We start from the raw sequence: 27,785 nt of genomic DNA on the forward strand, positions 1-27,785 counted from the left end.
TATTGGATTTCTGGATTGCCATGTTAATTTCATACAGTCTATGGTTCATTTCATCAGGAGGAAAGTAGCAAGTGCTAATAGGGGTGTTTTTAGAGCACCCGTGTTTCACAGGTCACAGCGTGTCTTCAGAGAAAACCCCCCTTGTTTTCACTATTTTGGATTAGCCCAACCCACACAGGGTGAGTGACTCGTCCCGCAGGTAAACATAAAGCCCGAGGACCAGCCCCGCAGACATACTTAGCTCCGTGTGTTGAGCTTCAGGACACATTTAAAACACTCAAAGCTCTTGGCATGGCTGGTTTTTGGGGTACAACTAACAAACGGAGGTTGTTGAAAGTCGACAGGTGGCGCTAATGTTGTTTTAGCAGCTCGCCTCAGGATGAGCTAGTATGGTGCTAACAGCTAGCTCACGCTCACCGTGCGGCTTCGTAGCCTTTGATTTCAGAGGTTAAAGAAACATGTTTAACCTGTGAAATAGCAGTAGCACACACACGCTGTTGTTGTGATCGTGTGGGCTCTATGTTTCCAAAACTCGTTTTTTTGGCTGATATCGGACTGATATCCAATATCAATATCGGATCAGGACATCCCTATCATCTACCGCGTTATCCTCTACACAAGGATCGCAGGGTTGCTGGGTCCATACCCAGCTGACATAGGGTGTAAGGAGGGGATCACCCTGGACAGGTCGCCAGTCCATCGCAGGGCAAATATAACCATTCACTCTCACATTCAGTCAATTTGTGTCCAAGACAACAATGCTAGGTTAAGGACTCTACTATGTGTGAGAGGGTCTTATGAATTCAACGTATGATAGTATTGTTTTTAACAGCCTTTTCATAAATGTTTTTCAGATATTGATGAATGTGTGAACAGAACTGTGTGCCCGTCTGGCATCTGCATCAACGTGCCAGGGAGTTTCAACTGTGGCTCCTGTCCTCATGGCTTCCTCGCACATGGAGGCCAGTGTGTAGGTGGGTCACAACAGAGTACATGTGTGCCGTGAGTTTATCGGATTTATTAAACCGAGTAGAATTGATTTTTTTTTCTTTACCCATGTCATTTTAAAACAAAATGACATGTTGAGAAACAAAGGAGAATTTCACATTTACAGAGGTGTTCAGACCATTTCCTGTGAAAACCTGAACAGTGTCATCCTTAAAGTAAACTAAACTGTCTGGACATAATTTAGAAAATCAACACACAACACATGACCAAGACCAACATAGACCTTATTGCCCACATGAGCTTGCATATTGGCCAAATGAGAAAAAAGATAGAGATAGTCCTGTTTACTAAATCAAAAGTACTTGTACTTCCAATGTCTCCAATGTACTTGTAGTCGCCAATGTTAGTTACTCGTACTTGAAGGTGATACGATTCTTAGTTATAATAGTTAGATCACATCCAAACTCTATGGTGTGCAATGTTTTGCCATCAACACATACAGAATTTGGGTCAGAAAACATGGACAGAATAAAAAAATTGCCAATAAAGCAGTAAAATCCAGTGAAGCGTTCCAAAGAACACACAGTGTGGGCCGACTTTTTCCTGGAAATGCTGTTATTTCTAACAGAAACCCAAAGGTGTTCCCATCTCTCTCCCTTTTCACTAGTTTACTGCTCCTTTCATCCCATGTGACACAGCTGTAGCTGTGAGGTTTTGACTGCTCCCACAGCAGCCAAGACGAGCCAAGCCACAGTGGGGTGGCAGTGGACGCTGATGGCAGTCAGAGGAAATAATTAGGCCGTGCAAGAGAGTCCTTTATAAAAGTTAATAACCCGGCACACAGATGTTTGTGACACTGCCAAACTCAGGGAAATGTGTCATCTCTTAGAGACGCGTGTGCGTGCGTGCGTCTGTGTGTGTGTGTTCTTGTATTTCTCACCTCTTAAGGACATTTTCTAGCAGAAACACTCACCTTGGCAGGACCAGTAGTCCACATGGAGACTAAAACCTGGTCCTAATGAGGCAGAACCTCGTCTGTCCAAATGAATGGAAGTGGGTACTTAAACCTTAGTTTGTGTGTGTGTGTATGGGGTTCCCACTGGTCAATCTTGGTGTGCTATGAATGGACGTCTTGTTGCCCAGAGCTCCTGTCATGAGTTCATTCTAAAATGCTGGTATTTGCACCTTGTTAGTTTATTATTGACCATGGTGCTGAGGCCTCTTTTACCTCTTTTAATTGAGGTTTAAACATAAATAAACATACATTTATGTGTAATTCTTTGAGAGTTTTGCCAGGACAGTCGGCTTTTCAACTATTTTTCTTACAAACCCCATTTCCAGAAAGGTTGGGATCATTTCTAAAAATGCAATAATAAAAGGTCCAATCTGTAATTTGATGAATCACTGAAAAAAACTACCTGACAAATCTCTTTTCTTTATCTACAATGAAAAGGTTTCACTAGGGATGGCCGATATTGGCTTTTTCTGACCGATATTCGATATTGCCGATATTGCCCAACACTTAATTTCCTATTCTGGTATCATCCAATACTGATATATACAGGCTTTTTTCCCACAAAACTATGACTTATTCTGTTATCATTTCTTGTCCTTAGGATTAGGGTTTCTTTCCTGTTTTGAAACAGTTTGCAGTGCAGTTGCAGTAAATACAGTTTCATCATTGCATAGTCCATTTTAGTCAGGAGGCTACTTTTGAATTGAATTGAATTGACTTTATTCCTCCCCCAGGGGGGAAACACACATTCACCACAGCTCAGTTGTGAAAAAGAGAATAGAATAAAAATAAGAATAAGAATATAAAATAAGATTAAAAAAAGAACAATACTATGCAATAGTGAGAACATTTCAAAAAATAAAAAGTTACAAAGATAAGAAATTACACTCTAATATAGAGTAGTTATCAGTTATCAGAGTAGTTATCAATTAAATTGTAATATTTAATTTTTAGATTTTATATCCTGGCCATGCATATATTAATTGTTAAATTTGTCTGTTTCAAAGATATCAGCCCCCGTCCTGAAAACCTCAAAATCTGCCACCAACGCCTACAACACACAATCATAACTCAACAACATGATTTTGAATACCTTATTGATTGGGTTGAATAAAATTACATTACTAAAAAAATAGAGTAAAATACAATTATCATCGACTAAAACTAGAGGAAAATAGTCGCGGGTTATTCTGACTAAAATAAGACTAAAATGCTCAGACGTTTAGTCGACTAAAACTTGACTAGACAAATGAATGTGACTAGAACTAATAAAAACTAAAATGACTACTGCCAAACTATAAATATGTCATATCTTAATACACAAATCACAATTTAAATTCCAATTGACTAATTTCTCGCCTCAAGTGATCTTAAAACTGCGTTATTTTAGGTTTATATTTATTTTCCCTGATTAGCTCATTACGGCAACAACACATTTAACCACGGGACTCCCAGCACTGCACGGTGATACACAGCCTCTCTTATTATTGTGCGGCTCTCACAATAAGAGGAATAACTCCAAATATGCAGGGTGACAGAGATATTGTCTCAATAAAAAAAAAACATTTGCACAAAGCAAGCTGATCCACTTTTCTATGTTGATAAGAGCATTAAAATGCAAAAAATAATACAAATTATATGACAAATGAATGAAATATAATGGGACAAAAGGAAATTCAGGCACGTTTATGACATTAATGCGATTCATCGTGATTAAATATTTTAATCGTTTGACAGCACTACTTTTTATAAGACAAGCACATTTGAATACTCATTTTTCTGTTCACAATGTAACAACCTTGTGCTTTAAAAGCTCTAAGTCCTGTAAGTTCTATATGGAATGTATATGTCATGGTTGCGAGTTTGTGAGTTTCCACTCGAACCTCGGGCCTCAAGCCTTTAACACTGATTTGTCTACAGTTTAATGCTTTTGTCTAATATGATGTGTTATATTATTGAACTGTGTGTTGTTATAGATATCGATGAGTGTCAGGATCAGCGTGTGTGCACCAGAGGTCACTGCCGGAACACGGACGGCTCCTTCATCTGTGAGTGTGGGCCGGGCTTCAGAGTATCAGCAGCTGGAGACCAGTGTGATGGTATGATATCGCTCAATATAAGAACTGTTTACTGTGGCTGTCTGTTGGTTTTAGTAAAAACTATTGAAACAATTTTCATTGAAGAAGCAGGAAAAAAAACACACATGGATTCAGATATCGTCAGAACAGTTTCAGCCTTCATTCAATCGTGGAAGTAAATCAGATATTCCCCTGTCAAAGCTAGCTAGGAGATGCTAGACCAGGGGTGGGCCATTATTTTCCCCATGAGAAACAAAAGATATTGTTGAGGGCCAGGCCAAATTTGAATTAATTTAATTAACTTTTATCTCTTTTATCTAAAAAAACAGTAAATTTGTATTTTGTATTCTGGTTATATAATAAGATAATAAACATGGAGGGAGATAATGATAACTCCTGAACTTAACTTATAGAAGAAACTTACCACATCTTTCTTAACACTGTCTTCAATATCGGCTGCGTATTTTTATAGTTTTTAACTTTGTAATTTAAAAAAAAAAACAAAAAAAACTGCTGCTATAACATTCGTTAACTTTGTACACTGGAGCGCTGTGACAAAAGAATTTCCCGCAAGGGATTAATAAAGTATATTCTATTCTATTGTATTCTATTCTTCTAATAGATGACAAGCACTTAAAATGCTCATCCTGGCATTATAATACAGAGTAGATAAGTCCCATGTGTTAATGCACCATCACATTTAAAAATATCTTACAGTAAACTGCACTAAACCTTGCATTAGATAAACTATATTAATATAATAATCCCCTGAATTCTTAGACTTGTTTAAAAGTTGCTGCAAATCTTAAGCAGTTTCAATTAAAATCTGATTTCACATGAAATCATCAGAAACATGATACAGATGTTTGTTTAATTTAGGGGTTTTTCCACCTAAGAAACAAAAAAACATTTTAGAAATGTCCTGCAGGATGTTGACTGTGACTGTGGACGTGGATGTGGCTGTGGCTGTCTGTGACTGTGACTGTGACTGTTACTGTGACTGTGACTGTGACTGTCTGTGGCTATGGCTGTCTGTGACTGTGACTGTGACTGTTACTGTGACTGTGTGACTGTTACTGTGACTGTGACTGTGTGACTGTTACTGTGACTGTGACTGTGACTGTGACTGTGACTGTCTGTGGCTGTGGCTGTGACTGTGACTGTGGATGTGGATGTGTGGATGTGATGTGGATGTGGATGACTGTGACTGTGGATGTGGATGTGATGTGGATGTGGATGTGACTGACTGTGACTGTCTGGCTGTGACTGTGGATGTGGATGTGACTGTGACTGTGACGACAGTGACAGTGACAGTGGCTGAGGCTGAGGCTGAGGCTGTGGATGTGGATGTGGATGTGGATGTGGATGTGGTGGCTGTGACTGTGACTGTGATAGTGACTGTGACTGTGGATGTGACAGTGGCTGAGGCTGTGGATGTGGATGTGGATGTGGATGTGGCTGTTTGTGGCTGTGACAGTGACTTTGACTGTGACTCCACTTCTATCTTTGCATTAAATTAAAATGTATTATTTTTATTGTTATTTTTTAGGTTTTTGAAATCCTGAAAGCTCCTGTGTTCCTGTGAGCTAAAAACACTGATTGACTTTGGTCTTTGGCATGGGAGAGTGAACGGTTTAAAACATGACAGAAACTTCAGTTTTCAGTGGCAAAAGTCATTTCCAACTTAGATACTTTTCCAACTACTCTCCATAAAATTTTTGTCCTTCACAACAGTTTTGTTGTAATAACCTCATCTATATTTCATATTTCAAAACTAACTCACAGTTCCATTCTCACTCAACTTGCAACTCAGCAGAGCTCCATCTGCCAAAGTTCCTCACTTGCAGAGGTCAATTTTAAATCAAATTCCAGGGGAATCAAATTATGGAACGACTTTTCCATTTGACAAAAAACTGTTTAATGTTACAAGAGATAATTTTCATTTTTTTACTGCTATTCTTGTCTGTGTTTTTTTTACTCATCGTGATGTACTTTACTGTTATGAATGTTTGCTTTAGTTTTCTTGCCTCTCCCTGCACTGTTACTATCTGGTGTTGACTCGTTTGTAATTTTGATGTGTGCATGTTTCAGATGTGGACGAGTGTGTGGAGGAAGCGACGCCCTGTGACGATGTAGGAGAGTGTGTGAACAGCCTGGGCTCCTACACGTGTACCTGCCCGCAGGGATACCAGCAGGTCAACAGCACCACCTGCAGAGGTGAGTGCGCGCGCACACACACACACGCACACACAAACACAAAGGTTTGCACAGCTAGTCTTAGGCCTCTGCATTGACTTCCATTCATTTGGACAGCATAAACTAAGCTTGTGTTTCTGTCCTAAAGAGGAAACACGCACACACACCTCAGCATATCTCTGTCTGTGTCGTTCCAGATGTTAATGAGTGTATGGACGAGCCAGAGCTCTGTTCCCCCAATGGAGAATGTCTCAACACAGAAGGATCCTTCCTGTGTGTGTGTGATAGTGGCTTCACTGTCAGCCTGGTCACACCCTCCTGTGATGGTAGGAAACAACAACACAACACACTCACACACACACACACACAACAATCATTATGTAGAGAATAATATCCATTTCATTTTATTTAAATTCTAAATAGTAAATGCTCTGTATTTACGTATATAACGCCTGTTTAGTCCTGATGACCACTCGATGTCATATGTCCCTAAGTCTGTCCTTTTTCCCCCTGGATAAGACGTTATTTTACAGTAGCTTATATTTTAAGAAATTCATGAATATATCAAAACCAACAATTGTTTCAGCTCCGTTTATAGTGTAATGCATAACAGATTTACCAAGTTCACTAAGACGAGCAGCAGGGGGCACCACATACAGATGAAGGTGCACCTTGATGATGTAAATAAAGACCAGTAGCTGACGATACATGGCGCCGTTGCTAATATTGTAGTCATTTGCTCTTTGCACTACCTTCAGGAATGTTCAGGAATTTTGTTTCCTGAAATGTGGATATGGTAGAGTGACATTTTAGTCACGTGGTTTCTAAATTTCATCCTTTATTCACTGTATTTGTTTCCACTGCATATGTTTGCAGTTACTTTTTATCGACACACCAACTTTTTAACCTCCCTTAAGTGTAAAAACGTTTATATGATATCTCATGTAGCCCTGGGTTGAAAACTGTCCACGTTTTCAACCCAGTTTACACTAAACGTTACACATTTAGTGTAAACTGAATATATATATTTGAAAAAGACACAAGAACAGTATCTATACAGGTTATATTGTGGATGGACTTCTCATTTAGCAGAATCTGACTTTTACATTTACATTAATTTGAGTTCTGATTTACTCACTGCATGAAGTGTAATTATATTTTTGCATACATATGCAGGCCATAGTTACAGTTTTTTTCAGTAGCTAATGCAGCAGTTTTAAAGTGGTTGCAGGTTCAAGAATACACCTTACACAGAGGTCAGGGTTGGTTTTAGTATTAATATTTCTATAAAAGTAAGAGCATGACCTGCAATTGAGGGAAACTCCTTGACAGCTTTTAGCAAGAGTAAGACTTTCTTTCCTCAGTGAAACACCTGACCGACACCCACAAACATGTCAACAATCGTCACAATCACACGTCCACTCAGTCTACTGCAGGATAATTCACATTTCCAATACATTCCCCAGTCAGAGAACAAAGAGCATCACACATGTCTTACCAGCTAAGCAGCTTCCCAAGTTTTGCCTGGAGTCAGCGCCTACATCACTCGACTGTATGTCTCCACCAATAATTAGAACCTCCAGGAACCTTTGACAAAAATATTCATACAATTAATTACACAGGTGTAGAGAAGGCCACAAGGAGTTGCACGGTGTCTTTGTGGATCTGGATGAAAGCACATGATCGCGTGCCAAGAAAGGAATTGTGGTATTGTATGAGGAAGTACAGAGTGGCAGAGAAATATGTGAGGGTGATGCAGGACATGTTTGAGGACAGTGAGACAGTGGTGAGCTGTGCAGTTGGAGTGATAAATTGATTTAAGCGGAAGGTGGGATTACATCGGGGATCAGTTCTGAGCCCCTCCTTGTTGGCACTGGTGATGAACAGGTTGACATATGAGGTCAGACAGGAGTCACCATGGACTATGTTGTTAGCAGATGATGTTGTAATCTGTAGTGAGACTAGGGGACAGGTGGAGCCTGGAGAGGTGAAGGTATGCATTGGAGAGAATTCAATTTAATTCAATTCATTTTTATTTTCAGATACATTATCTCAAGGCAGTATAAGCAGTGGTGGGCTGTCAAAAAAGATTTTTTTTTATCATTATTATTATTACCATTTAATTTTTTTTAATAATCAAATGAATGTGTGTCTGAACGTGTCTGAATTCAATTACTTTTGCAGTATGTTGTGATAATATTTCCAGAAAGAATATGGTTATTTTTTGTGAAGCTTAGCTGGATTTTCCTGGATGTCATTAAACGCATCGTAGCTCCGTGGACCTGCTCTAGTAGTATTGCTGGCCTTTCGTTGAAGCTGCCATTTCCTATTTGGTTATAACTTTGACTGACGTGTGTCGTCAGCCAATCAAAATGTGATATCATAGTGACAGAACGCCCCAGGCCCAGCGATGTGTCTGGCGCTAGCCCCCGCTGTTGAACCTTTGGTGGGTTTTGAAGTAAACTATGATCAGTGCATTAACACCACCGATCCATCGTGTTTCTGATCGTTTGGAGATCGTTTGGAGAAAAGGAAATCTAACAAGCACCATAAACCCCAGCCTCATGGAACCAAACTCTAAGATAGCACAATCTTTGTTCAGGTCTAAATATGTAACTATTGAATACAGAAACTACTGTAGATACATCACTTTATGTCCATAATCTTTTCCTTCATCATCATCTCTATTCCTACCCTCTCAACAACTTTGTCACAGCCAGTCAGAGGTATCAGAAAAAACGTGTTTTCTTTCTTTCACATGCTGATCCTGTTTTCGAAAGCTGGCTGGAGTTTTGGCTTCTGTGGCAAAGATGTTTTTAATGCCCCCTCCTGCCCCAGAACAAAAAAAAAATAGAGAGAAGGAAAGAAACAGATGGAAGCCTTTGAGCTGGCTGTCTAGACAAGGAGGGATATTTGTTGCTCTCTGCCTCATGATTTATTCACAGGACTCAGACTGAGCGGTTGGTGTGAGTGTGCGCTTTTATGAAACTGCTTCAGTAAGATGAGTTCAGTCAGCAGAGTATGACAATATTTATTGAAGTACAACGTTTTGGTTGCTGTAAACAAAGGAGTGAGTGAAGAGGAGACATCTAGAACATACGCACACAACATATAGAAGATCATTGGGAGTCTGGATACTGATGGTGGTGCAGAGCCACAAGGAGGTGCATCAGGGTCTGGATCTGCACCACTGTAAAATATAACCTCTTCCATGATAGGGCAATAAAAACATGTAGTAACATTTGGAAATTATCTAGATGCTAAATCTAGTACTGTGTCAAGCGGAGTCTGTGCTCCGGTCTTGCAGAGAGTACTGAGCGATTCCGTGAACAAATCTTTTTAATGAACTGATTCAAATGATTCAGTTCACCCTAAAAGAACTGCTGATGATGAGGAGTTACTATGAAGTAATGGAAAATGACGTGACTGATACCAAACTGAGTAGACTCCAGGGGAGCAGAGTAGTGCTAGATCCGCAGAATGGAAAAACCCCTCATAACTACTACTAAAAGACAATGTTAACATTTTTGTTTCTAGATCTGAATTTTTAATCACTAACATTACCTTAACAAGGCCACTTTCCCCCTGAATTACAACTAACCAGAGGTTAAGAAGCTAGTTTACTTTAGTGGAAGTTGTAAGTGACGCTCTGTGCACTTCCATTTGTACTTGGACTGTGTGAACACTCAGGACGTGGCTTAATGATTGGACCAGGTGAGCACATGAATTGTTAGCTTTGGCTTAACTGAAAACTAAAGAAGCTGAGAATTAGGTGAGTTTTCATATAAAGAGAACTTTTATTTTTTTATGTTAAAATGATCTGACAGGGAAAAGTTCATCTGGTGAAGGCCAAAGAGCTGTTGGAGGCAAGAGATTTAACAAAAATGGGACATAAAGAGCCAGGACAATACAAGATTAATGCAATTTTGAAAATATTACATTTACATTACATGTCATTTAGCAGACGCTTTTATCCAAAGCGACTTACAAAAGTGCATTTAAACATTTGGCTACAAATAAGAGCTAGAAGTAAGTAAGAGCTTCAAGTAAGCCAAACTATGAAGTGCTAGTCATAAGTGCAATGTATAAGTTAGTAAGTAAGTTTTAGTCGGTTTAGTAGGTTTTGATCATGTCCTGGATGTAGGCTGGACCGGATCCGTTTGTAGCATGGAACGCAAGCACTAGAGTCTTGAAGCAGATGCGAGCAGCTACAGGAAGCCAGTGAAGGGAGCGGAGGAGCGGAGGAGGGGTGTAGTGTGGGAGAATTTTGGTAAGTTGAAGACCAGTCGAGCTGCTGCATTCTGGATGAGTTGCAGAGGTCGTATGTCACACGCAGGAAGACCAGCCAGGAGGGAGGTGCAGTAATCCAAGCGTGAGATGACAAGAGCCTGGACCAGAACCTGTGCCGCCTTCTGGGTTAGAAGAGGCCGTATCCTTCTGATGTTGTGCAACATGTAGCTGCAAGATCGAGCTGTTGCAGCAATGTTGGCAGTGAGGGAGAGATGGTCGTCAAGTGTCACACCCAGGTTCCTTGCGGTATGAGAAGGAGTTACCACAGAGTTGTCGAAGGTGATGGTCAGGTCTGTGGTGGGAGAGAAAAGGAAACTCAGACTTGTCGAGATTGAGTTTCAGGTGAAGGTCAGACACCCACTGAGAGATGTCGGTCAGACAAGCGGTGATCCGTTCTGCTACGTGTGTGTCGGAGCTGGGAAAAGAGAGAAGGAGTTGGGTGTCATCGGCGTATCTGTGATAGGAAAAACCATGAGAGAGAATAACAGAACCAAGAGAGTTGGTGTATACAGAGAAGAGGAGAGGGCCCAAGACAGAGCCCTGATACCGTCAAATATGTCATCAATGAGCAACCTCCTCCAGTTATATTTATACCCTTAGGCTCTGAATGGCAAAGGAGTTTCAGGAGACAGAGTGTAGGTGAAAGTGTGTGGAACATGCTGAACATGAAGAATGAAGATGTAAGAGACTGATATACTGAAGATGATTGAGTGTCTGGTTGTTGTGAGTGCCAGAGATGACTGAAATACAGTGTAAAACCCTCTGATTTTGGATGGATTTGTTTTCTCTGCAGACATTGACGAGTGCGACCTCAATGAGACCATCTGTGGCCCTCATGGCTTCTGTGAGAACAGACTGGGCTCGTTCCAATGCCTCTGTGACCAGGGCTACCAGGAGACACCGGATGGCAAAGGCTGTGTGGGTAAGTGTTACAGGTTTGTTTTTGTTATACTATATTACTTGCTGAAGGTATCGGTTTTATGCAGAGTGAGTTGTTGGTGAATGGTGGGTCATTAGAGGTCAGTACAAACAAATGAATAAAACAGGTTTAGGAGTGATTTGTTTTGTACATGTGATGCTTTACAGTTGTTTTCTTTTTTAGAGTTGTTTTCTGACTGTTGATGAAATATGATTTATGAGTAAAGGTTCTGTTGTGCCAAAGAAGATTTTCTGAATTTTAATTGGTCCACCACATTGTTAAATTGTAACTAGACCACCTCATGTGAGGCTCCCACTAATGGCGGATTTTGAAAAAGGCCAAGATTTGGGCTGAGATCAGGGACCAGTGAGTGGTAGATCAATATTCAATACTTTATCCTAAACTATGAAGATGTATACCTGGATCAGCAAATAACATTACCATATACACTGATTTACACCTGGAAATAGTGATTTAGGGATTGAGTTTCACTTATACTTACTTTACTTACAGATATAATATATGGCTGTACACAGACACTAAGTCTAGACCAGCCAGCATGGCCAAATCCGGCCTGAACCTGAGCACAATTTCAGAATAGTTGTCCAAACTCAGCCCACTGTGTTTTGTGATGTTGTAAGATGCAGCTGACGCTCCTAAGACCATGTTTCCATGATGCCATGATGACATCGGATGTCAATATGCTCGATTTTATAGCTATAGAAGAAAGAGAGAAAGTCATTATTAAGTTTCTTTGTTTATTAATGACATTTCACGAGTGTTGTGTTGGTTTGAAATGGAAGTAAATATACCTGGGAGTAAAACAGGCGAACAATGATGAGCGATACAATACATAGCACACTCCTGTTAATCATTTAATCAATCATGCTGTCAAGCTCCTACCTGGATGACTATATACTGCAGTCAATATTCTTTATACTGCAAAAATATTGGTCCCTTCATGAGAGAGATTAGTGCTCCAGTTGTGACGAGAACCTCCTACACTGCAAAGAAAGAGGATGAAAGAATCTAAAAGATTTAGACACAACAAAACAAGTGTCTTCTCGTATCTGTGCTCATATGATGAGAGGTTCCTTACAGAGAGAGTATCCTTAACACGGATAGCCAACTCTGAACCCTGGAGCAATCTCACCAACCCTGACAATTTTAAATTTATAACTGTAGACATGTTGCTATGCAGTTTGTGTGCCTGAAATACCATGTTTTGGGGTTTTTTACTTCTCAGCTGAAACACTGTGAACTTGGGGGTGCTATCACTCCACCAGTTGCAACTACAGAGTTCCAATGTAAATGGAACACAGAAAAATAACCTGTGGATGAAACTCAACGATCAACTATTCTAGTGATCCTGCCTACTGCAGCTTTAAAATCATTAAAGAGTCAACCTGTAAACAGATTTCTGCAAACATTATAATTATATGCATTATGTTTCCAACACAGGCGTGTTTTTCTCTTTAAGACATCAACCACTGCAGTTATTACCCTCCTGTTACCGCTGGCCTCAGTCGCTTCTCACATAATCTTTAAAAACAACATTGCCAAGTATTGTGGACACAGCCTGATTTGGACGACTCAGAAGCTCATTGAAAAGCTGTGGTTTTCCTCAGGTTTGGTTTGGAGTGAGTCTGAGCTGATGGCTGCTGCTGGTGGTTTTGTGGGGCGAACTGAGCCCCTGCTGCACCTCTCATCGAGTCGTATTTCCTCCAACAGGAAGGACTGTCTGAGCAAACTTCCTCCCGCTGCTCCCTGATGAAGGGACACTCCCCCCATGCACACAACACCACATACAACCAAATCAAGTATATTAGCCATTTACGTACCCCAATACAGTATTACACACAAACAGCAAACAAGATTGTTAAGAACAAATGAACAAATGTTCAAATAAGTTTATTATTTTTAACCATAACTCACATTTTTACACTGCCTTACCAGAGTCGTAGGAATGAGATTCTGCTTTATTATGAGGACTATTCTGAAAACAAGTCAGGGCTTATGTGAGGAAAGGTTCATGAGAACATGCACTCACACATGTATACACAGATTTTTAGCAGCAATCTCATTGACAGTTAATGTCTAACCTTAACTTAACCACAATTCAAATCTTAGCCCTTAATAGTTCCTCAGAATTTAGGCTCTGCCTCATCAGGACCAGGTTTTGGTCTCCATGAGTCCTGACAAAGTCAGTGTTGACATTAAAGGGAACAAATACAAGAACACTCACACACAGGTGGAGGTGGGGGTGGAGTGGCTCAGTGGTTAAGACCCTACCCTGTGTGCGAAAGACATCATGGTCGCAAGTTCAATCCCACCCCTGGCTGATTGTACTTAATTCCATTGTAAGTCGCTTTGGATAAAAGCGTCTGCTAAATGACATGTAATGTAATGTAACACACACACACAGGACACTCCATGACTAATGGTTATTTCCTATCCATAACTCACGTAAATGTCACTTCAATGCTTGAAGGTGGGCAGGCCCCTAGCCTGGTGGCTATCAGAGGTTAGCAGAGTCATGATCTGTCATGGTTGACCAATGTATCAGGAGGTGAGCATGTCCAGCATATCCAGCAAATATTATATTAGTAGTAGGAAGAACCTTGTAGGAGAGTTTGAGCTGTTTAATGTTTGATCTAAATCTAAATGTGCCTGCATTGGTGCCTGCACACAAAATACAAAAAATATACAAAATGCTATTCACAAAAATATATACATACTGTATATCAGCAAACCAGTAATCTTGGTTGTCACCGGGATGCAGAGCTAGAGTTCAGTAGGCTGACAGCTGCAGCAAAGAAGCTTCCTCTGAGCCTGCTGGTTGGGGTGCGGAGAGACCTGTAACGCCCCCTGGAGGGGAGTGGGATGAACAGTCTGTGGTTGAGGGCACTGTGTTCTTTGTCTGCCTCTGCTTCACAGCACAGTGCTTTGTGAGTGAGAGGGGGCGTGGCTGCAGTAGAGCGGCGAAAGCCAATGCTGGATTATTTTACCGATATATCTTTTGCATTACTTATCCAAACAACGTCACTTGGCACTGAACATACTCGGGCCCGTCAAGTTTGAAATCAACCGGTCCATCAGTTTTAGAGATATGCAAATAACACACACACACATACAGACACACAGACAGACAGACGTTCCTGGAGTTTATGGATAGATGGAAATGGGATGTTATGTAGGAGTGGCAAGTCCTATAATTATTATCAAACTGGAAAGTGACAAAACAAGGAAACAGCAGGTGAGTATGTGTATGTGTGGTGACTGCGGCAGCGTCTGTGTGTGTGTGTGTGTCTATCTATCGGATTAGTTTCTGTTTGGTCTCAGAAACAATAGTAATGCAAAAAAATAGAAATGCATTATTTGGACAAAGTCATTCAAAGTGGAAATTAAAATTCCATTATTATCATTTTACATGGCAATTACTTGAAAAACAAAAACAACCGTTGTCGGATGTTAAAGTGGTGTTGATTATGTGTACAGGATCTAAATAAAACGTGAAAGATTTCACATTATCAAGCCTATAAAATAGGACTGCTGTGGTTAGGTTGTCAAAGTCAGTGGTCATTTGAGTGCTGTCCATGGTTCTGATCCCGCCCCCCTTTGTGCTGACTCCTCTCCTAATACAATAGCTAAAGTAAAATCCGTGTTGTTGTTTAATATATACTGTATGTAGTGTGTGTGTGTGTGTGTGTTCATTATGAGTATCTTTGGTGTACAAGGGCTATCATCAAAGCTTACACTCGGGCCTGTCATTAGGCTCTTGTCAGCCTCAACCTTTTTTGCTTTTCTTCCCTTTCTCCATCCTCCAGTCTCCACTACACCAACCATGTGACCTCTCAATTCAATTCAATTTAATTTGTATAGAGCTGATTCACAACATACCAAAATAAATAGATTAAAAAAGACATGAATACCATGATTCCTTTAAGTGCTCAGCATGTTAAGTGTAAGTGTTTTACCATTTGTTGTGATGAATTGCTTGGTCCTCACAGAGAGAAAAATCTTTTATGAGACTGGTTTCCGCTATAGAAATGTGTAAAATCTCTGCCATGATGTACTGAAGCTGCTCAAAACTGTCTGAGCAGTATGACTGAACACGTCACGTTCCTCCTCCACAGATGTGAACGAGTGTGAACTGCTGAGCAGTGTGTGTGGAGAAGCTCAGTGCGTGAACATGGACGGCTCCTTCCTCTGCATGTGTCCCAGTGGCCAGGACTACAACGTCATGATCGCCAAGTGTGAGCCTGTTCCCACAGGTGAGCCACCTTATAAGAACCTGATGACGTCAGCGCTCCACACACTTTACACAGTAAAGAGATACCAAATGTGATTTATTTTCTTGTTCTAGCCGAAGAAGAAAAAGAAACCACAGGATTTCCTTTAACCATTATGTAACTCTACACTCATAAAACTCCATAATTACATTCAGTCTGGTTTACATAAACCAAACAATCATTATTATCTTATCCCTACTTACTTTATGCTAGTTTGTAATATTAGTTTGGAAATCCTGGCTAATGTCTTGATGTCAGGCTAAATCAGACGTATTATAAATAGTAATAATACAGAGAAATGTGTTCCTCAAATAAATGATAGAAAACAAGTCTGATACTTAGAAATATCCACAGAAAAGATTGCCTGCAGACATTAAGGGTGCATCATTCACACTGCTGTATATGCTGTTATAAGCATTTAGCATTTTAACAAACCATTTATTAATGTTACTCAGGTTAATAAAGTTATTCATTGATATATTATTCAAGGGTCTATGTTAATGTCAGTAATGTTACTGTTAACTTGCTGTTAAAATTTACATTCAAAGCATTTTGGCAGCTTTTTTCCTTTGCTATGTTTAAATGTACATTATATACAGAGGCGATAAGAATGTGTAATGTAGAATGTCTTATCAACCTGACAATCTGATTAAAAAATACATATATTTTCACCAACTCTACAAACACACCTGAGCAAAAAGTACTCAAAAAGGTTTAAAATCCGATACGTCAACACGTCACAATTGCAAGTTCACTTGGCTCGTTTTTAAGTAAAAAAACAGTCTGCACAATTCTTACTACTTTATATCACTACTAAAAAAGGTATGTAAAAAGAATAATTCCTTTGACAAGAACACATAAGAAGATGAATAAAAGGATGTTTTCAAATCTCACAGATCTGTGCCGTGTGAGCTCTCAGGGTTAAGTTCTTAGGTTAACATTTATTAATAGAGGTTTCTATGTCTATAAAATTGAAAATTACAAGGAGCATTACTAATGCTCCTTGTAAATTGTCTGTATTCAAACAGTGTTTTTCTACTCTTGATGACCACTCAAAGCTCCATGACACCGTGTAGGAGTGTTTTAAAATGCGTTTAATGCTTATATTCAACCATTTTAAAAACTTTGTTGAGAAGAGATGTGAAGTATTACAGCCTCGAGGGAGGCAAAGTTCTATTTGACGTTACAAGTTTCAAAGAAACAGATCATCAGCCTCTCTCTCCCTTTAGCTCTCAACATTCCATTGATTCGCTCAGTCAAACCTTGACTTTCTACACAAATGCTGACCCACTGACTTAATCTTTTTCTATAATATTCATATATATATATATATATATATATATATATATATATATAAAATATAAATTTTTTTTACTCATGTTTCTGCTCTAAGGTTCACAATAGTATCGTGTCCAAGTACTAAAACTTGGAATATGTCTTACAATAAAGTTTTCACCACCGGCTCAGCAGTTTCCCCAGGAGAACAACTAATTGCATACATGAACCATATAATGCAGCTGAAAATGACCATGTTATTACATGAAAGATATTTTAATATTTTAAATGAGTGCCTCTGAGAACTGCTTCATGGTTATGTGTCGCCAATATTGTTTTTTCTTAATATCAGTCCTGATTTTAAGGAGCAAATGTATCGATTTAATGAGGATAAATAAAGTATTTGGCCTCTGATGACGAGGGTGAAGTGGTACAACATTGCTGGTAAAGTACTTTTAATGTGCACGTCAACTGAGATGAGATATTATAAGAGTGTAGAGGGTTCACAAATCTATATATAAATGATAACTCTAAATTTTAATTTTCACATTATGCACAATACTGTCCTGACTTACAACTCAAGTTTACCTGCTCCTCAGCTAATCTGGACACTTTGTTGTCTAAGATAAGCAAGAGAAAATCCTACTGTATGTTTGATTTAACATGTACAGTAGATACAGTAGATATTCTGTGGGTCTGACATTCTGGATTGACCTCTCTGACTTTGGCCTTGTTTAGTCTGCACATCTGATCAGATCTGATCTGTGAGTGTCCATATTGACATGGTCTAACCTTGTCCTCCACATGGACAAGTAAACAAAAGAAACAAAATGGACACAGTCATCTTCACCTGTTTCCGTCCCAAATGGTTATGTTTTTTTCTCAAACGTAATCTCCCTGCTGTGTGTGTGTGTGTGTGTGTGTGTGTGTGTGTGTGTTGTTCTTGCTTCAGTGTCGTCAGTGGAGCGTAAGGAATGTTATTTTCACCTGAACGACGAGAACCTCTGTGACAGCGTGCTGACCAGCCACGTCACTCTGCAGGAGTGCTGCTGCACGCTGGGAGCCGGCTGGGGTGATAACTGTGAGGTACATCCTTGTCCTGTTAACGGCACAGGTGAGTTATCGGAGGAGGAGGAGGAGACACAACCACAACAGTCACCGTCTTCTCTACACACAGCTGTCACATAACCATGTTCATGCGACGATAACGCGAGTCTGGAACGTAAACGCCCTCTTCTGAGGCTGACACCGCCGATGCCCGAGTTTGAAAAATGCCAAGAAATGGGCTGAGAGTTGAAGGAGGGCGGGAGAGCGGCGAGAAGTGTCAGACCTCGTTTAGACTGCAGCCCAAATTGGATTTTTTTAAGCCTATCCAGATTGTTTCTAGCTTGATTTGTTGGCAGTCCGGACAGATGTAAAACACAAGAGATCCCAAAACTGATTCAAACCACATACGGAGGTGGTTTTGAGTGGTTTTGAGATACCCTAAAACTGACCCCAGCCATGGGGGACACATCCAATGTACTCCTAGTGCTGGTCCCAAGCCTGCATAGAGGACAGGGTTGTGTCAGGGAGGGCATCATGCGTAAAATGTCTGCCAACTTAAATATGCAGCTCACTGAGAGAGTGTTCCACTGTGACGACCCCTAGAGAAGATTGTTAGTTGTATTAGTCGTTCCTTTTACTGGGTTTTACTCTCTTTCTTTATTCTGTCTTTGTACATAGATTTGTACAACTATATTAGTAAGTTAATGATATTATTATATCCTCCCTCAGACCAGTTTAATCAGATGTGTCCATCTGGAAGAGGTTTTATCCCCGGTGGAGACGAACCCACTGCCGGCAACTACAAAGGTACAACTAAGCTCACATGATCTACAGGTTTGAATCATTTTGTCCACACGTGCAGAGGTACAGCTTCTATGCATGTGTGACTCGAGGTTAACAGGTGTCTGCTGCTGTCACATAAGGACATAGTAACTTATGTAATGATCATTTTCATCAACAACATTTCCTCCTCCCAAAGTCTGGGAAATATTTCTAGTGTTTTCATTTGGCATTTTTTATATTCAAATCAAAAATGTGCACCGACACATGTTGATGGAAATCTAACACATGGAAATATAATTTTTAGCAAAGTGCACCAAAATGATTTCAGATCATTTGAACAATGATTGCAATAATATATATATTACTGTTTGTTAAGATGTCACATGTGCTGCTTCTCTCCTCCTGTCTGCAGATGCAGATGAATGCACTCTGTTTGGTCAGGAGGTTTGTAAAGGAGGCTTCTGCCTCGACACTGTGGGCAGTTACGAGTGTTACTGCAAGACCGGGCAGGACTACGACCCCGCCAAACTGGAGTGCAGAGGTCAGCACGGCTGTGTGTGTGTGTGTGTGTCTCAACAGATCATAGACGGCACTACTACAATCAAAGTGGAACGTCATTTCTTAGTAGAACCCTTGAAGAACACACATCACAAAGTGCTGCTCAAAGGAAATCATTGAGTTATTTGAGTTTCAAATCAGACCTCGTGTATTATTCCCAGAGAGCTGCTGCTCACTGGATATGTTCTTTTTGGACATTCATTTGCTGCCATGTGATTGGCTGAGTAAATGTGTGCCATAACATCACACCATACCGTGTATGCAGTTAAAAGAGGACAAAAAAAATCAGTTGCAATAAATCCAAAATGGGATTTGTGACTGAAAGCTTTTTAAATAAATTGAAAATCCAGTGGGTCACATCACAACACTCACTTAGTTCCAACAAACCTAACATAATCGTTAGTGTGTGTGTGGATGTCATTTGTAATATTGTAATACAGGATGAATAAATGAGAGCTGTTCAAGAAAAAATCTGTTTTCTTTTCTTCAGACATCAACGAGTGTCTGGATGAGTCCGTGTGTGTCGGCGGTCAGTGTCTGAACACAGACGGCTCATACATGTGTTTCTGTACACATCCCATGGTGTTGGACCCCAACAGTAACCACTGTGTCTTCATTCCTGATGTAGCCGGTAAGAAAACTGCACGTTCCTCTTCTCCAAACAGCAGAAACAAAACTTCTATATACCGCAAACCTCAACGCTCCCTTTAAAGGCAATATATATAAGATAATATGACAAAATGAAACTTAAAAGTTTAAAGATAATTGATAAAGTGATGCCACTTTATATTTAAATGGTCTTCAGTTCTATAAGTATATACAATATATAAATCATATATTATAAGATAAATGGAAACTGCATCTTAGCTGAAGTCATAATCTAACTCAAACTTTCTATACGGGAGCCACTTTTTATTCATTATATTTGGGACACCTAATATCATTTTGAATTAATAAACAAATATTTTCCAACATATATATCTATATATATATATATATATATATACATACAATTACAAAATATACAAAAAAACAGAACAAAAAAAAACACGGATTAAAAAAAGTCATTTCATTTTTAAACCCTAGCCAGTTAAAAACACTGTATACTGTGTGTGTGTGTGTGTGTGTGTGTAGTAATGATGTACTATGTTGACAGAGCAACATGAGACGGAGCAGGTGGACTATCAGGGCATCTGCTGGAAGACAGTCACAGAAGCCATGACGTGCACACTGCCGCTGGGCCTCAACAGGAAGACCACGTACACAGAGTGCTGCTGTCTTTTCGGAGAGGCCTGGGGCATGGACTGTGCTCTGTGTCCACCGAAAAACACAGGTACACCACACACACACACACACACACACACACACACACAAGAAAACAAACTCCCAAAGCATATATCCAGACTAAACTTTTCTTTCCTCTTTTGGGGAAACATGTGAAAATAATCATTTATAATTATAATAATATAATAACTAATGAATTGCATAATTTTCTGTAATTCATCGTGATTAATCACGAAAATAAACCTGAAGAAGCTTACAGATAATTATTTACTTATATCAAACAGAGAAATACAACACAAGTCAGGGAGGGCAAGAGAGAAAACACAAACAGGCATATATGTATATGTACACTGTATATATATACATATATATATATATATATATATATATATATATATATATATATATATATATGTATATATATACATATATATATGTATATATGTATATATATATATATATATATATATACATATATACTCATATACTGTATATACTCATACCAAAACTTAAAGTGTTTAGAATGTTATACTACTTAACTTTGAAAGTTAAATACATAGTCTTTAACAAGAAGTAGTAAATAAAATAAGTGATTAAAAACCAACATAGCCACACTAAACATGAATGAAAAATGTGTTAAATCTAAATAAGAAGAGAGAAGACCTGCTCAAACCTGTGTGTGTGTGTGAGAGAGAGAGATAGCATTATTATTATTGTTATTATAATTATATTCTATGACTTTGAAACACAGAAATCATGACATGGTGTGAGGCAGTTACTACAGAAGCCCTAAAGGGTCATACATACATACACACATTTTATTTCCTCGATAATTCATTTGAGATCTGGAGAAAACAAAACGATCGTCTAGTCTATTTAATCATTCAATGTCACAGTGTCAGAGGAGTAGGTTGACTGTCGATCACCGCATCTATTCAAGGCTGAAATAGCTTTATGTACACAGTTAGACAGTTAGACTGATGTCGTCATTAACTACTGTCTCCATGGATACCGGTCAACATGACATATCACGCGTGATGGAAATCTCAGGCCTGTCACGTTTCATTTCATTCATTATCAATAAAGTTACTATGTCCTTATGTGACAAGACTTCTGTGACTGTTGATCAGGCGCCGTCATCTCTACAGAGGTGGCCATTTTGTGCCACTATGTTTTCACAGTAGCCTACAAGCTAACAAGCTAAACGCCTTTTCAGTTGTGATGCTAACTGAAGACGACATAGTGGGAGGTGAAGGACATTCAGCTGCAACATGCGACGTCACTAATAAATGTTGAGGAGATAACGTTGTAGCTTATATTCTACTGTCACCGGACACGTTTAAGACAAAACAAGTGTAAACTTCCACTTTTAATGAAAGTGGTGTTCACATGTTAATCATTTTCCAGGTTTATTTTTATTAAATCTGTCCTTGTCATTCATCAGAGGATAAATTATAACAGCTGAATGGACTTTGATGATATATTACATGTATGTCGTTTTTTTAGCTTTATTACACCACACACACACACACACACACACCAGTGTCACATCATTGCAGGCAGTTAAGGATCCAATATCTTGACCCAGGACAAAGGAGGCAGTGATCAAACCACCGTCAGCTGGAGTTGCTTAGGCTTTGTTTTTAGTGTGTTTGGATGAATCAATAAATTTGTGAATTTAAAGAAGAGGCCCTTGTAAGTTTTTGAAAATCGTCCTAAATAGGCATGGGTCTTGAAGTTCAGTTGATATTTAGGTAAATGTATTTAAATGGATTTTAGGTAAATGACGCCACCTACTGTTCCATGCACTGCATTGCTTGATGTATGTAGACGAGGCCTACGCAGGACATACAGTACGTGGAGTCATAATTACTTAGTGGTGTTGTGGACACTGTCTCTCGCCGCCACTGAGCGAGTGAAGCTAAGACAAGAGAGAGCAAACGACGTGATCGCTGTCTCGCCGAAGAAAATTGCAAAGACTGACCAAGATCCAGTCTGTCCTCCAAGTGAAGCGCTTCGGCCTGAACACGAGGAGTTTTTTAGTGTTAGTGAGTTCAGGGCTCGGGAGTAACTTACAGACAATGACATGTGATGATGTCACAATGAAAAGTGTGTAGAAGTCTAATGTGTCGATCACATGTTTTGATCACTAACAAACTGCCGGTGGAAACCTCACTGAAGCTTCTTGATGACGACACACCCAAGGTACCAGATTGTTGTTATTTCTTCTCCCACTTCCCTGTCCACATGCAGAGTGTGCTGCTAATCAAGTTTCAAGTTTTTTTCAGCATGAAGTTTATTATGTAATATTTACGGTACCCTCTCTCTCTCTCTCTCTCTCTCTCTCTCTCTCAGAGGATTATGCATCCATGTGTAACCTCCCTCTGGGTGGCGGACGGCGACCATATGGCCGTGATGCCCTCATTGCAGGCCCTGACCATGAATATGAAGTGAGCCCAGACTACTCTCAATCCTCTGAACAGCAGGAAGCTCTGCCCTTCTATGACGCCCAGGAGCGTAAGTATTTATATGCACAGAGGAACAGGGTTGTTTATTACAGTGACATATTTACCTGCTTCTTTAAAACAACATGTAGTTTTGGGAAGTGGTTAAAAAGTGTGGCCGCGCTGATATTACACACAAAACTCCGCCCAATTCAATATTTTGCAACAACGTCCCTGTCGTGTATTTTATTATGAGTATTGACGAGTATTCTTTGAGACCCTGGGACAACACGAGCAGACCAGAAGCTACTGCTAGCATGCCTGACTCTCCCCCAGTGGAGGAAGAGCAACAACCGCTACAAGCTAACGCTGAGGATGTCGTTGAAGCGGCTTTTTGCCAAACTATTCTGGAAATAACGGCGAACATAAGCAGGGTGATTGATGAAAAGCTGGGGCCATTATCCCAAACGATACTGAAAAAGATGGAGGAGAGAATCAGCGAGGCAGGTAATGGGATTGCTGTGACTGAACACACCTGTGACACGGTGGACACGCGGGTTTGGGTGCTTTTTAAAAGCAAACACAAATGTTGAAGAGTAGAGGGAATTCAACAATGTGCATCAAAGAAAAGTGGGAACGGGAACTTGGGATTGAGTTGACTGAGGAAGAATGGTATCATGTTTTCAGGGTACAGCGTTCAACTACTGGATCAAGGGTCTGGAGGGAGTTCGGGTGGAAAAATATTATTAGATACTTCATGACCCCAAAGACCAAAGGAAGGTTCGCCCCGGAACAGAATATGTGTTGGAGGCAATGCGGTCAGATGGATGCAGATCACGCACACATATTTACAGGGTATTTACTGAGTACTGGGAAGACGTAGGGGAAACTTGAAGGGTGATACTGGATTATGGGAATTGAAATGTATTGAAATGTACGGGATGGGGACGGTTATCTGATCAAGGCACTACTGGCAGCCAGCAAGATAACCATAACTAGGGCTTGGTACAAAGCAGAACCGCCTACAAAAGAAATATGGCTGGGGGTAGTAGAAGAAATATTTGAAATGGAAAGACTCACACACATGTTGAGACTTCAGGAGGGGAAATTTGAGTCAAGATGGGAAAAGTGGGTTGAGTATAAGGGAAAGCTGAGCGACACAACAAATTGGGAAGGTTAAAATCAGACCAAGATGTTGCACTTCAATTAAAGAAGGAAACTAAAATCAAAAAATTGATTCTTACAATTGTTTGATTTGTATTTGTATTTGTATTTTTATTTTTTATTTATTTATTTATTTATATTTTTTATTTATTTATTTATTTATTTATTTATTTTATTATTGCATAAGCGTTCTTTTATTTAACGTGGTTATAAATGCCCTAATTTGTATGCAAAATTTTCAATAAAAATTTGAGTGAAAAAAAAAAAAATAAAGCAAACACAAAGCATTGCTGAGCATATGGACGACCGCGAGAACAGAGGCGAGAACCAGAAGACGCAGAAGGCAGTAACGCAGTAACGCGGAGAGCTGGATACCCGACCTGCTCAGGATGGAAACCATCCTAGCTCCAAAGCCGGGACCGAACCAGCAACCACGACCCATCCTGACCAGATTTCACAACTTCGCTGACAAACAGACGGTGGTGAAGATCGTGAAGGACCAGGAGTCCACCATCATGTTTTTCCAGGATTTGTCAGTCGCGGTTCTGCGCAAACTTAAAGGATTCGAGGATGTGAAGAAATGTCTGCACTGGACACTGGGGCTGAATACATGATGCTGTAAATAATCCATGGTGGGGAGGCTTCCACTGTAGATCAGTTAAAAAGACTTAACAATCCTGAAAATGTGGGTTCATCTCCAACAATTACCAGGCAATTCTCATAAATCTCATAATTGAACAGACTATATTGTAATGGAAAACCAACCAAACTGTAGAGCCGAGGCGAGCTGGGACCATGTAGTGGAAACACGGCAGTGAACTCTGGTTATAAACTGTTGTGTCTCTTTGCTACAGATCAGTACAAGCCGTTTGAGGGTCTGCGGGCGGAGGAGTGCGGGATTCTCAACGGCTGTGAGAACGGTCGCTGTGTCCGCGTTCAGGAGGGTTACACCTGCGACTGCTTCGACGGATACACCCTGGACTTGTCCCGCATGGCCTGCATCGGTGAGAGAGCGACAGGGAGGGAGCAAGAACACGCGACGATCAAATCAAAAACATGCTGTTAAATAACGCGTCTCTCCTCCTTCCTCCACAGACGTGAACGAGTGTTCGGAACTGAACAAGCAGATGTCGCTGTGTAAAAACGCAAAGTGCATCAACACAGTGGGGTCGTACCGGTGTGTCTGTCTGCCGGGCTTCAGCGCCTCCGACAAACCCAACTACTGTGTGGAGGCTGCAACACGCCGCACATCAACACACACTCAGTGAACATGGACAAGACCACACGCACAGAGCTCGTATTACTATACTTGTGAGGACGTCCACTCACTACATTCAGCCAAAGATTAGCTCCAGTGTCCATTAGCACTTCCTGTTTCATCATCATCATCATCAGCAGCAGCAGCAGCAGTGACCTGAAGGTGTCACAAAATAAGGGGATTGTACCCAAGTACAGCACACATCATCATGTTTAAATCATTATTAAAAGATAGAGGAACATTAAAGGTCCAGAGTGTAAAAATGTCACTGTCACTCCTCTGTGTGTGAGGGAACTGTAACGTACACCACCTCTGCCATTTCCTCGTCCTCCTACGTCAGTCTACACGTCAGGTTTGAGTAGCTGGAGCCGCTCGTCTTCATTTACATCATAAGCTTCCGTTTCAACACATGAAAACACAGACTACTGTAGAAACACGGAGGAAGGACCTTGCCTAAATTACAAATAATTGAATTGAATTGAACTAAAAGACTTATTCTAAGGCTACAAAAACAAACCGTTTTTATTTTAAAGCTATCAAACATTTACACAAACACACTTAATGTTACACACCTGCTAAATGTTACACACTGGACCTTTAATTTGAATCAAATCCAAAGTAAGTTGGACAATAAAATGGAGTGGATAATAATCCTCACATCTGCTTTTAACTCCTGTTCTGCTGCCTGTGTAATGAACACACTGCTTCTATTTGATGATGAGCCATTTTAATATTACGCTCATCATGATCACATATTTGAAACTATTCTAAAAGCTCAGGCGTAGCTTTAAAGAAGTGCCCCAAGAACCAAGAAGAGACAGTTTGACTTTCATTGAAACAGATTAAAGCCTAAAGCTGAATTCAATCTGATATTTTAAGGAAATGTTTGCCACATTCATTGTTAAGTTTTTATAAACCACTCACTTCCCACACCAAAGTCCACAGAGAAAATCCTCATTTCAAATCCTGACACACATGAGTTTTTGATCCACTGCTGTTTCCACCCGGTGACACAGATGTACGACACGATGCAGCAGTCGAGTGGCAGCTCTCATTTCCCAGAAAGCCAAAAATAGAGATTATCTTGCGTGGACTTTGGTGCAGGAATACATGTCAAACATTTTCTTAATATATAGTGGACATAAGCCAACACACGTGGGGTTTTCACTGAGAGCATGACAGTCTCGTGAAGACGCGTCAGTGTCCTGATCTGTCCCTAAATGAAACATCCCTAAAAGTATAGAAATGCAACACACACACACACACACACACACACTTACTTAACCAACGCCCATATACTCTGCACTGTATAAAACACACACGAAATGAAACAAAAGTCATTTACTTGAGATAAAGATTCAACTTAATCTACTATTTGGTGTCGACCATATGTTGGGGAAAGAAACACAGAATTGTATAAAATTGTATGTTTGTTTGTTCCTTATTTTTGTTTTTAAATGAGAGATTTACATGTTACACAAGGCCGTTCTTTTGTTTGTTTTTTGCTCATTTATTAAATTGACAAACCCTATGGACTCGTGCTGGGGGATCTCGTTTTAGTTTGTACCCAGTCAAAGTGATTGTGGATATTTAATTCTGTGAAGAGGCCAGCTGTTGGCTCCTCCTCTTTCTCCTTCGCCATCCCTCTGTCTGTCGTCAGGAAAACCTGATGACACTACATTTGTAAAATGCAATCCTGAATCCATTCTCATGTTTCTTACCATGACTCCTTTTTGTCCCGTTCTCCTCTGTGTCTTTGTTTCTGAGATGACTGAAATGAGTTTTTCATACTTCTCTTAAATACGTTTCACTGCTAAGTCTTGCCAGGTGGCAAAGCTGCTATGGGACAGCGATGGGAGAGAAGGAACTTGTGTACATTTAAAACAAAAGAGTGGAGAACAAAGCTGATGTATTTGTAATTTGTACATGGATAAATAGCTTTTTTTTCTATGAATTCATAAACAATGTACATTAAACCCCTTGGTATTAAACCACAAATTGTGATATTTAACCTGGTTTGCCTCTCATTCTTTAATTAACAATGGAGAAGTCAAGTCAATTTTATTTGTTTAGCCCAACATCATTAACACAGTTTGCCTCGAAGGGCTTTACAGTCTGTACAGCAAGTGGCACTCCCTGTCCTTAGACTCTCTGTCCTTAGACCCTCTGTCCTTAAAACCCTCTGTCTGTAGACCCTCTGTCCTTAGACCCTCTGTCCTTAAACTCTCTGTCCT

General features: G+C 40.0%; 1 protein-coding gene across 1 annotated transcript in view; it reads left to right on the plus strand.

Annotated features, from left to right (window-relative positions):
- Positions 1-27,562, plus strand: part of LOC122782121 (latent-transforming growth factor beta-binding protein 1-like) — a 64,110-nt gene extending 36,548 nt beyond the window's left edge. The window contains exons 16-29 of the mRNA XM_044046335.1: positions 855-974; positions 3,940-4,062; positions 6,133-6,258; positions 6,435-6,563; positions 11,321-11,449; positions 15,583-15,720; positions 17,966-18,127; positions 18,790-18,867; positions 19,256-19,384; positions 19,892-20,032; positions 20,558-20,734; positions 23,041-23,202; positions 25,148-25,297; positions 25,389-27,562. Coding sequence (XP_043902270.1) covers positions 855-974; positions 3,940-4,062; positions 6,133-6,258; positions 6,435-6,563; positions 11,321-11,449; positions 15,583-15,720; positions 17,966-18,127; positions 18,790-18,867; positions 19,256-19,384; positions 19,892-20,032; positions 20,558-20,734; positions 23,041-23,202; positions 25,148-25,297; positions 25,389-25,561 — 1,937 coding nt within the window. The 3' untranslated portion in view covers positions 25,562-27,562. The remainder of the gene's footprint in view (positions 1-854; positions 975-3,939; positions 4,063-6,132; positions 6,259-6,434; positions 6,564-11,320; positions 11,450-15,582; positions 15,721-17,965; positions 18,128-18,789; positions 18,868-19,255; positions 19,385-19,891; positions 20,033-20,557; positions 20,735-23,040; positions 23,203-25,147; positions 25,298-25,388) is intronic.
- Positions 27,563-27,785: the final 223 nt, after the last annotated feature.

This window comes from Solea senegalensis, linkage group LG15 (assembly GCF_019176455.1).
Source record: "Solea senegalensis isolate Sse05_10M linkage group LG15, IFAPA_SoseM_1, whole genome shotgun sequence".
In the NCBI taxonomy this organism is placed as follows: domain Eukaryota; kingdom Metazoa; phylum Chordata; class Actinopteri; order Pleuronectiformes; family Soleidae; genus Solea; species Solea senegalensis.